Below are 15,652 nucleotides of genomic sequence, written 5' to 3' on the forward strand. Positions count from 1 at the left end.
GCCAAACCTTCCCCTGGGCAACGCTGGGCCATTTGTGCTCCGCCTCATGGGTCTCCCCAGTCACGGCCAGCTGGGACACAGCCTGGGCTCGAACCCGGGTCTGTAGTAACGTCTCTAGCACTGTGATGCAGTACCTTAGACCGCTGTGCCACTCAGGAAGCCCAGAACCTTTTTTATTATATACAGGTAACTGACAAAATAAAGGAAACAGTGTGTGGCGCTACAGAGGGTGGTGCAGGCAGCCCAATGTATCACTGGGACCGAGCTCCCTGCCATCCAGGACCTCTTTATCAGACGGCATGAAAGGAAGGCCCAGAAAATCATTAAAGACTCCAACTACATACTGTTCTTTCTGCTTCCGCATGGCAAGCGGTACCGATGCTTCAAAACAGACACCAACAGGCTCCTGAACAGCTTCTATCCTCATGTCATAAGGCTGCTAAATAGTATGTGTAGCCATTTTGTTAGATATCTGAGTTGACCCTTGTATTTTAGTCTTCTCCATGCACACTCACTGACACTCCAACACACAACCACACTGATAATCATATATCCTGATGCCTAGTCACCTTACCCCTACACATTTTTATTTAACTAGGCAAGTCAGTTAACAACAAATTATTATTTACAATGACGGCCTACACCGGCCAAACCCGGACGACGCTGGGCCAATTGTGCTCCGCCCTATGGGACTGCCAATCAAGTCCGGTTGTGATACAGCCTGGAATTGAACCAGGGTGTCCGTGGTGACATCTCCAGCACTGAAATGCAGTGCCTTAGACCGCTGCGCCACTTGGGAGTCTGTACATACGCACCTCTATTGATCCAGTATTCCTGCACATTGTAAACATGGTACTGGAACTGACCTGTATATAGTATGCTTTCTTTATCGTGTTCTTATTTTTATTTATTTATATATTTTTGGGTTTGTTTTACCTTGTTACTTTTTGTATTACATTGTTATTGATTGTTAGGATTAGAGTTGGCAAAAACTCAATTTCACTGTGCTGACTGAATGAATTACATTTTATTTTCGTGTCAAATCACAAATTGGCAACCCATCCCTTATGGGATTAATTGACACATTAACAAACATTACAATAATTCACTGTGATAATTCAGTGATAATTCTTCCGATGTTCTCTGCAGTGCGCATCGCATAAAGAGTGAAAACATAGTAAATCAATACATAATGGTAAATAAAGTTATCCAAACAATAACTATATCCCTAGAGCAGTAAAAAAATATACATACACACACACACACACACACACACACACACACACACACACACACACACACACACACACACACACACACACACACACACACACACACACACACACACACACACACACACACATACATACATACATACACAGTAGAAGTCGGAAGTTCACACACACCTTAGCCAAATACATTTAAACTCAGTTTTTCACAATTCCTGACATTTAATCCTAGTAAAAATTCCCTGTCTTAGGTCAGTTAGGATCACCACTTTATTTTAAGAATGTGAAATGTCAGAATAATAGTATAGAGAATTATTTATTTCAGCTTTTATTTCTTTCATCACATTCCTAGTGGGTCAGAAGTTTACATACACTCAATTAGTATTTGGTAGCATTGCCTTTAAATTGTTTAACTTGGGTCAAACGTTTTGTGTAACCTTCCACAAGCTTCCCACAATAAGTTGGGTGAATTTTGGCCCATTCCTCCTGACAGAGCTGGTGTAACTGAGTCAGGTTTGTAAGGCCTCCTTGCTCGCACACATTTTTTCAGTTCTGCCCACAAATTTTCTATGGGATTGAGGTCAGGGCTTTGTGATGGCCACTCCAATATCTTGACTTTGTTGTCCTTAAGCCATTTTGCCACAACTTTGGAAGTATGCTTGGGGTCATTGTCCATTTGGAAGAGCCATTTTGCTACCAAGCTTTAACTTCCTGACTGATGTCTTGAGATGTGGATATATTGAAGCAACATAATTGTCCTGCCTCATGATGTCATGTATTTTGTGAAGTGCACCAGTCCCTTCTGCAGCAAAGCACCCCCACAACATTATGCTTCCACCCCTGTACTTCAAGGTTGGGATGGTGTTCTTCTGCTTGCAAGCCTCCCCCTTTTTCCTCCAAACATAAAGATGGTCATCCAAACATAACAATAGTCATTATGGCCAAACAGTTCTATTTTTGTTTCATCAGACTAGAGGAAATTTCTCCAAAAAGTACGATATTTGTCCCCATGTAGAGTTGCAAACCGTAGTCTGGCTTTTTTTATGGTGGTTTTAGAGCAGTGGCTTCTTCCTTGCTGAGTGGCCTTTTAGGTTATGTCGATATTAGACTAATTTTACTCATTTTACTCATTTTACATTTTACTCATTTTACTATAGATACTTTTGTACCTGTTTCCTCCAGCATCTTCACAAGGTTCTTTGCTGTTGTTCTGGGATTGATTTGCACTTTTCGCACCAAAGTACGTTAATCTCTCGGAGACAGAATGCGTCTCCTTCCTGAGCAGTATGATGGCTGCATGGTCCCATGGGGTTTATTCTTGCGTACTATTGTTTGTACAGATGAATGTGGTACCTTATTACATTTGCAAATTGCTCCAAAGGATGAACCAGACTTGTGAAGGTCTACAATGTTTTTTTCTGAGGTCTTGGCTGATTTATTTTGGATTTTCCCATGATGTCAAGCAAAGAAGCACTGAGTTTGAAGGTAGGCCTTGAAATACATCCACAGGTACACCTCCAATTGACTCAAATTATGTCATTTGGCCTATCAGAAGCTTCTAAAACCATGACAATTTTCTGGAATTTTCCAAGCTGTTTAAAGGCACAGTCAACTTAGTGTATGTAAACTTCTGACCCACTGGAATTGTGATACAGTGAAAGTAAGTGAAATAATCTGTCTGTAAAACAATTGTCGGAAAAATTACTTGTGTCATGCACAAAATAGGTGTCCTAAACGACTTGCCAAAACTATAGTTTGTTCACAAGAAATTTGTGGAGTGGTTGAAAAGCGAGTTTTAATGTCTCCAACCTATGTGTATGTAAACTTCCAACTTCAACTGTGTCTACACACGTTCCATTTACCACTTAGAAGCTAAATATTTTTAGGTAGCCCTTTTTCTTCTATTCCAGGCTTTATCTAAATATTCCGCAAACTGAAATACACAATGGACAAAAAAAACATTTCAATTTCTCCTCATCGCTCATCCATATAATCCCAGAGTATATCTGGTGTGCTTTCTGGAGTAAGAGCAAGCATATATCATGGTAGAAAGGGCAATAGAGGATCAAATGAGTTTCATTCTCTAAGGTCACAATAGTTACATAGTCTTTCCTCTTCCATTTCACCACAATACTGACCTGTTTCAATACTCAGAGTCAATATCGCTGATCTTACCTGTTTGAATACCGAGTCAATATCACTGATCTTACCTGTTTGAATACCCAGAGTCAATATCCCTGATCTTACCTGTTTGAATACCCAGAGTCAATATCCCTGATCTTACCTGTTTGAATACCCAGAGGCAATATCACTGATCTTACCTGTTTGAATACCCAGAGTCAATATCACTGATCTTACCTGTTTGAATACCCAGAGGCAATATCCCTGATCTTACCTGTGCACATAGCGATCTCTTGCTTTTAAGTAGGTTATACATAATATATCTCTCGCACACAAATTCATCCTTAAAAGGTTCTCAATTTGGGATTATGATTTATATTTTTTTTCATATGGCATCAACTGTGTTTTTTAAATAATATCTATGTCTCCTTTCATTTCAAATCAAATCAAAACAATGCAGTTCAAGAAATATAATTAAGAAAATATTTACTAAATAAACTAAAGTAACATAATAAAATAACAATAACGAGGCTATATACAGGAAGTACCGGTACCGAGTCAGTGTGTGGGGGTACAGGTTAGTCGAGGTAATTTGTACATGTAGGTAAAGGTAAAGTGACTATGCATCGATAATAAACAGTGAGTGGCATCAGTGTAAAAACAAACAGGGGCGGTGTCAATGTAAGTAATCCGGGTGGCCATTTGATTAATTGCTTGGGCCTTCCTCTGACACGCCTAGTATATAGGTCCTGGATGTCAGGAAGCTTGGCCCCAGAGATGTAATGGGCCGTACGCACTACCGACAGTAGCGGCTTATGATCGAATGCCAAGCAGTTGCCATACCAGGTGGTGATGCAACCGGTCAGGATGCTCTAAATGGTGCAGCTGTATAACTTTTTGAGGATCCGGGGCCCCATGCCAAATCTTTTCAGTCTCTTGAGGGGCAAAAGGTGTTGTTGTCCTGACAACACACTGCAAGGTCTCTGACCTCCTCCGTGTAAGCTGTCTCATTGTTGTCGGTGATCAGGCTGGTGGTGGTGTTGGAGTCGTGCTTGGCCAAGCAATATAGGACAGGAGGAGACTTGAGGAGACTTGAGACTTGAGCACACACCCTTGAGGGGCCCCCGTGTTGAGGAGCAGCATGGCATATGTGTTGTTTTCTTACCCTTACCACCTTGGGGCGGCCCGCCAGGAAGCTATGTGGGCACTATGGTGTTGAATGCTGAGCTGTAGTCAATGAACAGCATTCTCACATAGGTGGGAAAGGGCAGTGTGAAATGTGATTGCGTCATCCGTGGATCTGTTGGGGCGGTATGTGAATTGGAGTGTGTCTAGGGTTTCCGGTATGATGGTGTTGATGTGAGCCATGACCAGCCTTTCAAAGCACTTCATGGCTACCGACGTGAGTGCTGAGAGGCTGTATTCATTTAGACAGGTTACCTTCGTGCTTGAAACATGTAGGTATTACAGGGAGAGGTTGAAAATGTCAGTGAAAAAACCTGCCAGTTGGTCCACGCATGCTTTGAGTACACGTCCTGGTAATCCGTCTGACCTCGCGGCTTTGTGAATGTTGACCTGTTTAAAGGTTTTGTTCACATCGGCTACAGAGAGCATGATCACACAGTCGTCCGGAACAGCTGGTGCTCTCATGCATGCTTCAGTGTTGCTTGCCTCAAGGCAAGCATAAAATGCATTTAGCTCGTCTGGTAGGCTTGTGTCACTGGGCAGCTCCGCAGTTGGGTTTCTGTTTGTAGTCTGTAATAGTTTTCAAGCCCTGCCACATCCAACGAGAGTCAGGGCCGGTGTAGTAGGATTCAATCTTAGTCCTGTATTGACGCTTTTCCTGTTTGATGGTTCGTCTGAGGGCATAGCAGGATTTCTTATAAGCACCCGGATTAGTGTCCTGCTTCTTGAAAGCAGCAGCTCTAGCCTTTAGCTCGGTGTGGATGTTGCCTGTGATCCATGGCTTCTGGTTGGGAAATGTACATACGGTCACTGTGGGGACGACGTCGTAGATGCACTTATTGATGAAGCCGGTGACTGAGGTGTTATACTCCTTATTGCCATTGGATGAATCCCAGAACATTTTCCAGTCTGTGCTAGCAAAACAGTTCTGTAGCGTAGCATCCGCATCACAGTTCTGTAGCATAGCATCAGCGTCCTCTGACCACTTCCGTATTGAGCGAGTCACTGGTACTTCCTGCTTTAGTTTTTGCTTGTAAGCAGGAATCAGGAGGATAGAATTATGGTCAGATTTGCAAAATGGAGGGTGAGGGAGAGCTTTGTATGCATCTCTGTGTGTGGAGTAAAGGTAGTCTAGAGATTTTTCCCCTCTCGTTGAACATGTGACATGCTGGTAGAAATGAGGTAAACCGGATTTAAGTTTGCCTGCATTAAAGACCCCAGCCACTAGGAACGCCGCTTCTGGGTAAGCATTTTGTTGATTGCTTATGGCCTTATACAAGTCGGCAGGTAGCCTTGTGGTTAGAGCGTTGAGCCAGTAACTGAAAGGTTGCTGGATCAAATTCCCGAGCAGACAAGGTAAAAATCTGTTGTTCTGCCCCTGAACAAGGCAATTAACCCACTGTTCCCTGGTAGGCAGTCATTGTAAATAAGAATTTGAACTTAACTGACTTGCCTAGTTAAATATTATTTTTTTCAAAATTATACAGCTCGTTTTAGTGGCAGCATGGGTTTGTGGTGTAAAATAGATGGCTACGAATAATATAGTATAATATAATATATCTTGGTAGATAGTGTGGTCGACAGTTTATTATGAGGTATTCTACCTCAGGTGAGAAATACGTTGAATATTCTTTAATATTAGACATTGCGCACCGGCAGTTATTGACAAATAGACACCACTTCTCGTCTTACCAGACATAGCTGCTCTGTCCTGACGAAACACGGAGAAGCCTGCCATCTCCATATTATTAGTGTCATCGTTCAGCCAAGTCTCTGTAAAACACAAGATATTAATCAATCAAATGTATTTATAAAGTCCTTACATCAGCTGATGTCACAAAGTTCTGTACAGAAACCCAGCCTAAAACCCCAAACAGCAAGCAATGCAGGTGTAGAAGCACTGTTTGTAATGTCCCGTTGGTAGGATAGTCTTAATCATTGATCCAGTTTGTTTGCACGTTAGCCAATTATACAGAGGGTAGTGATGATTTACTCATTTGCCAACGAATTCTCACAAGGCCTATCCTAGTCTCACCCAGACCTCCGCCTCCTGTATTTCGGTCTTTTCTCACGTGAATGACGGGGATTTGGACCTGGTCTCCGGGAAGCAATATATCCTTTGTGTCGGACTCATTCAAGAAAGAATCTTTGTCGAGTTCGAGGTGAGTAATCGCTATTCTGATGTCCAGAAGCTCTTTTCGGTCATAAGAGACGGTAGCAGCTATCCCTTCCGGTGCCATTATGCAGCTATTCACAGTCAGACTGTTGAAAAAGGTCAGACATTTCAGATGCCCAGGCTCCCCCTTTGGATAGATCCCATTGAAAAACGTTACTAGCTATTCTGGCAGTTGGCATATCCAACAGTCTATTCCAAAGTCTCACCATACACAGCTTCCATCTCACCTCACAGGGTTTCCAGCCCATGTCCCCAGTTATTGTCATACAGGCCTTCCATCTCACCTCACAGGGTTCCCACCCCATGTCCCCAGTTATTGCAAGTATAGGTGCAAACTTGTGGACACCTAAAAAGTAACGTACTGCTCTGTTATGGACACTCCACACTCCTGCTGAATAGTCCAGAACAGGACATACGTCTGATGCAGTTTGGAATAAGTAGAATAACCAATATCTTTGAGTGTTTTTGGTTTTCCTATAACTCCCCCAAGAGCTCTACTTGCTGAGTCGGCCAGGGCAGATGTGCCGTATAGAAAGGTCATGTGTTCATCAATAAAAATACCCAAATATTTATAATTGCTAGTAAACTCAAGAATTTCTTCACCAAAACAAAACTGAAAAGCACTTCTCTTAGTACCTGTTTTTCTAAAATGCATTATCTGTGTTTTTGTCTGGTTGATTATACTTGTGCATGTGACATTTAAAAACTTTAAATGAGGGTTACACTGTATGCTGATAGCAGGTGCTTCCACACATGTGTCGTTTCTGAGTTAAGCAATTAACATCCCGTCATGCTTAGGGTCATGTATAAAAATGCCCAGTTGCCCATTATTTGGTCTACCTTTGCTAGAAGACAAGATCTCAGTGCTTTTGAATGAGGGGTCTCAAAGGAGCATGGGGGTTTAAAGGATGTGTATATCTGTCTCAGTCACCAGATCTCAACCCAATTGAACACGTATGGAAGATTCTGGTGCTGTGCCTGAAACAGTGTTTTCCACCACCATCAACAAAACACCAAATTATGGAATTTCTTGTGGATGAACGATGTCGCATCCCTCCAGTTCCAGACACTTGTAGAATCTATGCAAAAGTGCATTGACGCTGTTCTGGCCCAACGCCTTATTAAGACACTTTGTTTTTGTTTTTTTAAACATTTTTTTACCCCCCTTGTTCTCCCCAATTTAGTTAGTCTTGTCCCATCGCTGCAACTCCTGTACGGACTCAGGAGAGGCAAAGGTCGAGAGCCATGCATCCTCCGAAACACGACCGTGCCAAGCCACACTGCTTCTTGACACACTGCTTGCTTAACCCAGAAGCACCAATGTGTCGGAGGAAACACCGTACAACTGGCGACACGAGTCAGCATGCATGCGCCCGGCCTGCCACAAAGAGTCGCTAGCACGTGGTGGGACAGGGAGATCCCGGCCGGCCAAACCCTCCCTAACCCGGAAGACGCTGGGCCAATTGTGCACCGATTGTACCCCACCTCATGTGTCTCACGGTCGCAGCCGGCTGCAACACAGCCTGGGATCGAACCCGGGTCTGTAGTAATGCCTCTAGCACTGCGACGCAATGCCTTAGACCGCTGCACCACTTGAGAGGCCCCCCTAAAATCCATTTTTAAAGGCTATGGAGTTCATATTGGGAATTATTCGGATGAAATGTGTCCATATTTTGGTATTTTAGTGTGGATCATACATCGTTCTATGGCTGAGTTGAGCAGTGTGTCATTTTGTCGGATGATATGAAATATGCTGTCATCGGAGGCTATCGCATGTGTATCTTGGCTTCATTGGTATGTACATTTGGTGAAAATTGTTTGTTAATTTAGGTTGATAGCGTATGTTACTCTGGATGTTGGAGATATCTGTTGTATGGTGAACTTGGGCTTCATCAAGGTTTATTTGTGAGTAAATCTGGCTTTGATAATAACCAGTGCTTCCCCAGCCACTGACCTCACCGCACGTCACTGCAGCTAGTTAGCAAAGTGGTGCTGAGTTAGTGGAGCTATTTGTGAAATCTGGTGACGTCCCTGGCCTACATATTGTAACATTGTAATATTGTTGTATTGTAGTGTTGTTCATTTTATATTGTACATTTGTAATAATATCATAATATATTGTATGATGTATTGTTTTATTTTTGCAGGCTGTTGTTACATTTTGTTGTGATGTAATTGTTTTAATCCTGTTTGGACCTGAAGAAGTTAGCTTAGCTTGGCAGTAGCTAATGGGCATCTTAATAAATACAAATGTACTAGCAGCCTATCCTAGTCTGGTCATATCGACATATACTGTCACACTCACACACACCAGTACTCCTGCTGCTACTGCTGCCACTGACCTGGTTCTCCCACTCTTCTTAATTTACCATTTTTATAATGTGTGTATCTCTCTCTCATGCTACTGCTGTCTTTCATTGTCTTTATTTCATTCTCTCTCTTTTCCTTCTGTTATTCTCTTTCTCTTCCTCCTGCTCTTGCTGCCATTTCTCTTTGCATCTCTGTCCTCATTTTCCCTGCCCTTTTTTAGATGATATATTTCTCTCCATCTCTCTCTCTCTTCCACTTTCATTCATCCAGTATCTCTGACCCCTGTGTTTTCTCTGTCTCATGCCCATCACTCATGCCAGCCTCATCTCCATCCCCATGGCACAGATGCCTGTTTTGTTCTAGCTAGTTGGCTGAACAAAACTTCACAAACACTAACAGATGTATTCTTAACTGAACTCGTTGTCAGTTAGCTAATGACAACATAGACCAAAAACCTGTGAAAGGGCTTGACTCAGACTGAAATAGGTGCCGGTACTCATTTTGGGTGCCGATACTGTTTATATTTAGGTGCAGGAGCTCCACAATACTTTGAGATAATATTCTATAAGAGGAACAGGAGCTCAAGAAGTAGAACCTTTGAGGTGCCGGTACTCAGCTCCAGTGAGCTCCTGCACAAGCACTGGTGGTGAACGCTATATCGCCAAACAGTCTCACTCCCTGAAAATAATTTCAGACTCCTCTCTTCCAATATCGAAAAGGACAACACAAGGACACTATCTGAGGGTTTTATCTAACAACGCTAGTTCATACCAGGTTAGTTGAGATGCAGATGCATGTTTCGAGGGTGACACTTTTCCACTGGGGTTATGCACAGTTGCTATGGAAGCTAATTGAAATGTGACTCCTAGGCCTATAGTAGATTAATCCAGATACTTTGATAGAACTCTCCAATTTCCTTTGATGGGCCGAGACACTAATTTGAGCCACATGAAGTTCGAAGGAAGCTGACTATCTTTCTCTACATGGCATGGTTGATTGACTGTGGCTCATTGGTAGCCAGGCAGTCATTTCATGGCTTTAAGATCTATTTAAATAGTTGCCGAGTCGGCTTTTAGGTCTATTTGAAATTACCCCACCATGATAGCTTGTCGTCTCTTATCTTTATGAGCTGGCTGTTGTTTCTGCGTTTAATCTTTTGTATATTGATATTTGCCTTTCTTTTTAACCTTTGTGCTGAGGTGAAGGCAGAGTTGTTATTAAGGCTCTGTTTAATGAATCGTGTAGAGGCTTGCTTTTTGTTTTCATTGGTTTTGCACAAGATGGAGTCTGTCGTTTGCATGTGTTAGGATAGAGAATAGTTAGTGATGCCTGCCCATTGTGTCACTGGTGGGCACACACACATACACACACCTGCAGGCTGCGTGAGGTGCTGCAGCTGTTGCCCATAGACAAATCTGACAATGAATGGCTTATACAGCCCAGCTAACCACAAAGTAAATTATAATTTGTCATCCCAAGCTTTATTGCATCAAGAGGGGATGTCTGTTTATTTGAAAAGGCTCGACTGATCCAGCTAGTGCCTCCTAATAATTTGAGATTGTGCTGGTCTGTTTGATTGGCCGTTTGGAATGGTGCACACACACCTTGCCCACACGCCTTGCCCAGAGAGAGATAGAGCGCTCAGCACTTCCATTCTTCTCTCAGGGGGTGGTGGGTAGCCCCTCCATATTGTGCCAGGCCACTGGGTCCTTAGTCAGCAGGCTTTACAGCAAGCTTACATGGCATGAGCCGCTTACCTAGCGTGAACTGCTGAGTGGGGATACAGGAGTGCGCATTGTGTATGGCTAGTGTGTTAACAGTATAGGCCCCTGTACAGGGAAGTCATAGGACAATATATGGGCACGGCCATTGTTTATGTGGCCAGAGGTGCAAATGAGGTAGCCCTTCTTCACAAGATGTAATCATCCAAAGTAATCCCCAAAATTGCACAAATCTGGAACCTTACATGAGTTTGTTTCTGCTTCATTATCATGTTCTTTTTGCTTCTCTGACAGTTTTGGATGCTTGGTATATTGCCCACTGTACACTCGATAGAAGGATGGATTGACATGAACACTTTTCATAACGGTTTGACAGTTCATGACAGCTGACAGAGAGTGTAGCCTAAGTTCAGAGCATTCACTGTCACATGACAGAATAGTGAATGTAATTGTGCCTTCATAGCTTGCCATATCCTGTTTTGGCAAATGTTAGCATAGTCTTTTGTGCAGCCTGTTATGTTTTAATTAGGCCTGTTGAAGAATTCAAAGGCACTCACACTGCCAACATTATACAGCTGGATATCATTCCAGAGCTATGAAAAAGTGCAACACCAGCGAAAGAATTTAAGAAAAACTAGGTTATGAGACTGTGTACATAAAAACTAGAGACCGGACGATACCAGTATTGCGATACTCGTTAGTATCGTGGCAAGGAAACAAAACACATAGCGGATTTAATTTCTTTAGGAAAACAGCCCTAATGTTGCATCATGAGTCATATTTGATTTATTTTCCAAGCTATAGCTCACAATATTTGACATATATGTTTTTAAAGGACCAAAGAGATGGGTCTGCTTTGTGTTTTCATTTTTGCCATGCAAAAAATATTGCAGTACTGGTATCGTAAAAACCATGATAATGTACGTCAATGTTTACCATTTTGGTGCTGGCTCACTAGCAGGCCACTGAGGCCAGAAGCATTTAATAGCTCACTCTCTACTGCCGTATACATCCTGTCCTACACACCTTTCCTTCCCTCATACTCTTTGTGCGTGTGTACACTTGTTTTCCTACACGATCAGGACCCCAATGTACTAACATTTCACCTTAATGTCCTGAAAAGGTCGGAAAACAAAACCTTTTTTGAAAAGTTGACTTTTGCTGGTCCTGAATTTGTTAAAATGCTATTTTAAGCTTAAGGGTTAGGTTTTAGGGTTAGGGGTTATGGAAAACATTTGACACTTAAAAAATTCCTGACATTTCACGAAAACACAGATGTGTGTGTGGCTACATTGAGTCAGTCAGTAGTGTCTTTCTAGTGGAGCCCACACAGTTGGTAGGGTTCCAGACTTCTGATAGTCCAATTCTGGCCCACTGACCCTGTGTGTGTGTGTGCGTTTTATTGTCCTGGTTGTGTGTGTTGCTGCCATAGGATCTATCACAGTTGTACCATGATGGGGCGGCAGCGTAGCCTAGTGGTTAGAGCATTGGACTAGTAACCGGAAGGTTGCGAGTTCAAACCCCGAGCTGACAAGGTACAAATCTGTCGTTCTGCCCCTGAACAGGCAGTTAACCCACTGTTCCCAGGCCGTCATTGAAAATAAGAATATGTTCTTAACTGACTTGCCTGGTTAAATAAAGGTAAAAAAAAAAAAAAAAAAAAAAAAAAAATATGATAGAGAGCATTGTATTGAATTGTGTCATGATTCACATAAACGCCTTCCACCATGCTTTATGTATGAGAGAGAGAGAGAGAGAGAGAGAGAGAGAGAGAGAGAGAGAGAGAGAGAGAGAAAATCAGAAATAAGTTAATGATCCATTCAATGAAATTCCTTTGAGACTATATCTTAAAGTAGTAGGGGTTTTTGTGTCTGTGTGCGCAGTCCCGATTAGGTGAAAAATCTGTCTGTGCCCTTGAGCAAGGCACTTAACCCTAATTGCTCTGGATAAGAGCGTATTCTAAATGACAAACATGGTAAATTCAACATTAAATGTTCATATTTGGTAGACTCAACATACACAAACTATTTTTGCGCCTTCACAACAAACATGATCCGTCGTCATGGATCCATATTAAAGTGTTTATGTGTGTGTCCCAGGTGTGTGCCTCCCGCCCCACGCCCCACCACGGCCCTCACCTGTGTGTTGCGGTGCTTCCCCTGCGAACCGTCTTGGGCTGGAAGCCCTTTCTTGCACCGCCCCCCCACCCCACCCAGCAACAGCAACGCCGTTGCCCCTGCAACTACCACCGTCTCCCAGGCAACTATCATCATGACGCGCTCCAAGACCTTTCAGGCCTACCTGCCCAACTGCCACCGCACCTACAGCTGCATCCACTGTCGAGCACACCTGGCCAACCATGACGAGCTCATCTCCAAGGTAGGCTTTTTCTGCAAGGACAAAAAAAGTTGAAATACAACTGTGAATAGGGAAGCTATGTCATGTGTATGAAGCTTTATGTCGTGTATGAAGCTATAGGCCAGTGGTAGTTATACTCCATATTTTCACGGCTGTAAATCCTACTGATGGCACACTGCCTAGTATCTACTGCAGGGCCTCAGTGTGTTTGTATCTGTACGGTTGCAACCGAGAGTAGATTCTGCCTCAACGTGATTGCCTCCATTTGCTCCTTTGCTTGCCATAACATCAGATGTTCATCGTGTTGCACCAGGATGACCAGGGTTCACTTTATTCCACCAGTTGTTTCCAATTGTGAGTATGAGGGCACAGAAACTCTGGGTCATAAACACAGTATATAGCCCTGACTTAATTAACCCACGTGGCGGGATCAAGGGATAGCCCTTAGTCCATTTAGCTTTGTGTGCAACTATGTGAGAAATGAAGAAGGAAAAAGAAACCATGAAAGAGAGGGACGAGAGAGATCAGCATACTGTCCCCTCCTGGAACTCTCAAGACTAGAGCATCCTGGATAATATCCCTGGCTACAAAGCTCCCTAATATATACACACACAGACACACACGCACACACACACACAGCCTCTCCCGGCTTTTCATAGACACTAGTGGGCTTTTAGTGTAAGCCAGCAGCACATCAAATCAGATTGACTGGATTCACTCTGCAAACACACAGTTTCTATGGAAGCAGCATGTTTGTGTCAGACTAAAATAAAGAGGGCAATGATAGCATACAGTTGAAGTCTGAAGTTTACATATACCATAGCCAAATACATTTAAACTCAGTTTTTCACAATTCCTGACATTTAATCCGAGCAAGAATTCCCTGTCCTAGGTCAGTTAGGATCACCATTTCATTTTAAGATTGTGAAATGTCAGAATAATTGTAGAGAGAATGATTTATTTCAGCTTTTATTTCTTCCATCACATTCCTAGTGGGTCAGAAGTTTACACACACTCATTTAGTATATGGTAGCATTGCCTTTAAATTGTTTAACTTGGGTCAAATGTTTTGTGTAGCCTTCCACAAGCTTCCCACAATAAGTTGGGTGAATATTGGCCCATTCCTCCTGACAGAGCTGGTGTAACTGAGTCAGGTTTGTAGGCCTACTCACACACATTTTTTCAGTTCTGCCCACAAATTTTTCTATATGATTGAGGTCAGGGTTTTGTGATGGCCACTACAATACGTTGATTTTCCCATTATGTCCAGCAAAGAAGCACTGAGTTTGAAGGTAGGCCTTGAAATGCAATCACAGGTACACCTCCAATTGACTCAAATTATGTCAATTAGCCTATCATAAGCTTCTAAAGCCATGACATAATTTTCTGGAATTTTTCAAGCTGTTTAAAGGCACAGTCAACTTAGTGTATGTAAACTTCTGACCCACTGGAATTGTGATACAGTGAGTTAAAGGTGAAATAATCTGTAAACAATTGTTGGAAAAATGACTTGTGTCATGCACAAAGTAGATGTCCTAACTGACTTGCCAAAACTATAGTTTGTTAACAATAAATTTGTGGAGTGGTTGAATTTTTTTTTAATGACTCCAACCTAAGTGTATGTAAACTTCAACTGTATGTGTGGATGGATAATTTTGTGTATGTGTATGTGAGAATCAAAGAGAAAGAGAGTGAGGGAAAGAAAGAAGGAAGGAATGAGAGTTAGTGTGTGTATGTAGGAGGAAAAGTGTGTTTGCGTGTTAAAGAGCCACTGAACAAGCCTATTGGCACACGTGTTTTTCTGTTGCTCGTTACAAAATATATATTTTAGTCTTGGAAGTGTGTTTCCTGACGGATTCCACATTTGGTTAATGATGTTTGTCCCCCATGAGACACTGTAGATGCGGAAGCCTATTTAACTTCCTCAAAATCCCCAGAATGAATCTAAGATAACTCATGAAATCTGTAATTAATTTTCTATGTTTTTGCCGAAGATGTTTTTGTTGTGCAATTTTACATCAAACTAAGGTGTTTGGTGCGACGTGTTGTCTTATGTAATGAAAGTTGGAGCTGCTGGGCAGGTCTGTCTCACTGTCTATGCTATTGGGGGCCCTTCAGGGGTGTGTGCTTAGTCTCCTCCTGTACTCCCTGTTCACCCACGACTGCGTGGCCAAGCACAACTCCAACACCATCATTAAGTTTGATGACAACACAACAGTGGTAGGCCTGATCACCGACAACGATGAGACAGCCTATAGGGAGGAGGTCAGAGACCCGGCAGTGTGGTGCCAGGACAACAACCTCTCCCTCAATGTGAGCAAGATAAAGGAGCTGATCGTGGACTACAGGAAAAGGAGGGCTGAACACAACCCCCACACATCAACAGGGCTGTAGTTGAGCGGGTCGAGAGTTTCAAGTTCCTTGGTGTCCACATCACCAACAAACTATCATGGTCCAAACACACCAAGACAGTCATGAAGATGGCACGACAACACCTTTTCCCCCTCATGAGACTGAAAAGATTTGTCATGGGTCACCAGATTCTCGAAAAG

The 15,652-nt window shown here is 42.7% G+C and overlaps 1 protein-coding gene across 1 annotated transcript in view; it reads left to right on the forward strand.

Annotated features, from left to right (window-relative positions):
- Nucleotides 1–15,652, forward strand: part of LOC118391072 (protein yippee-like 1) — a 34,267-nt gene that overhangs the window by 5,460 nt on the left and 13,155 nt on the right. Inside the window, exon 2 of the mRNA XM_035782065.2 lies at nt 12,842–13,121. Within this exon, the coding sequence (XP_035637958.1) occupies nt 13,014–13,121 (108 nt within the window). The 5' untranslated portion in view covers nt 12,842–13,013. The remainder of the gene's footprint in view (nt 1–12,841; nt 13,122–15,652) is intronic.

The sequence above is a fragment of the Oncorhynchus keta genome, chromosome 12 (genome assembly GCF_023373465.1).
Source record: "Oncorhynchus keta strain PuntledgeMale-10-30-2019 chromosome 12, Oket_V2, whole genome shotgun sequence".
In the NCBI taxonomy this organism is placed as follows: domain Eukaryota; kingdom Metazoa; phylum Chordata; class Actinopteri; order Salmoniformes; family Salmonidae; genus Oncorhynchus; species Oncorhynchus keta.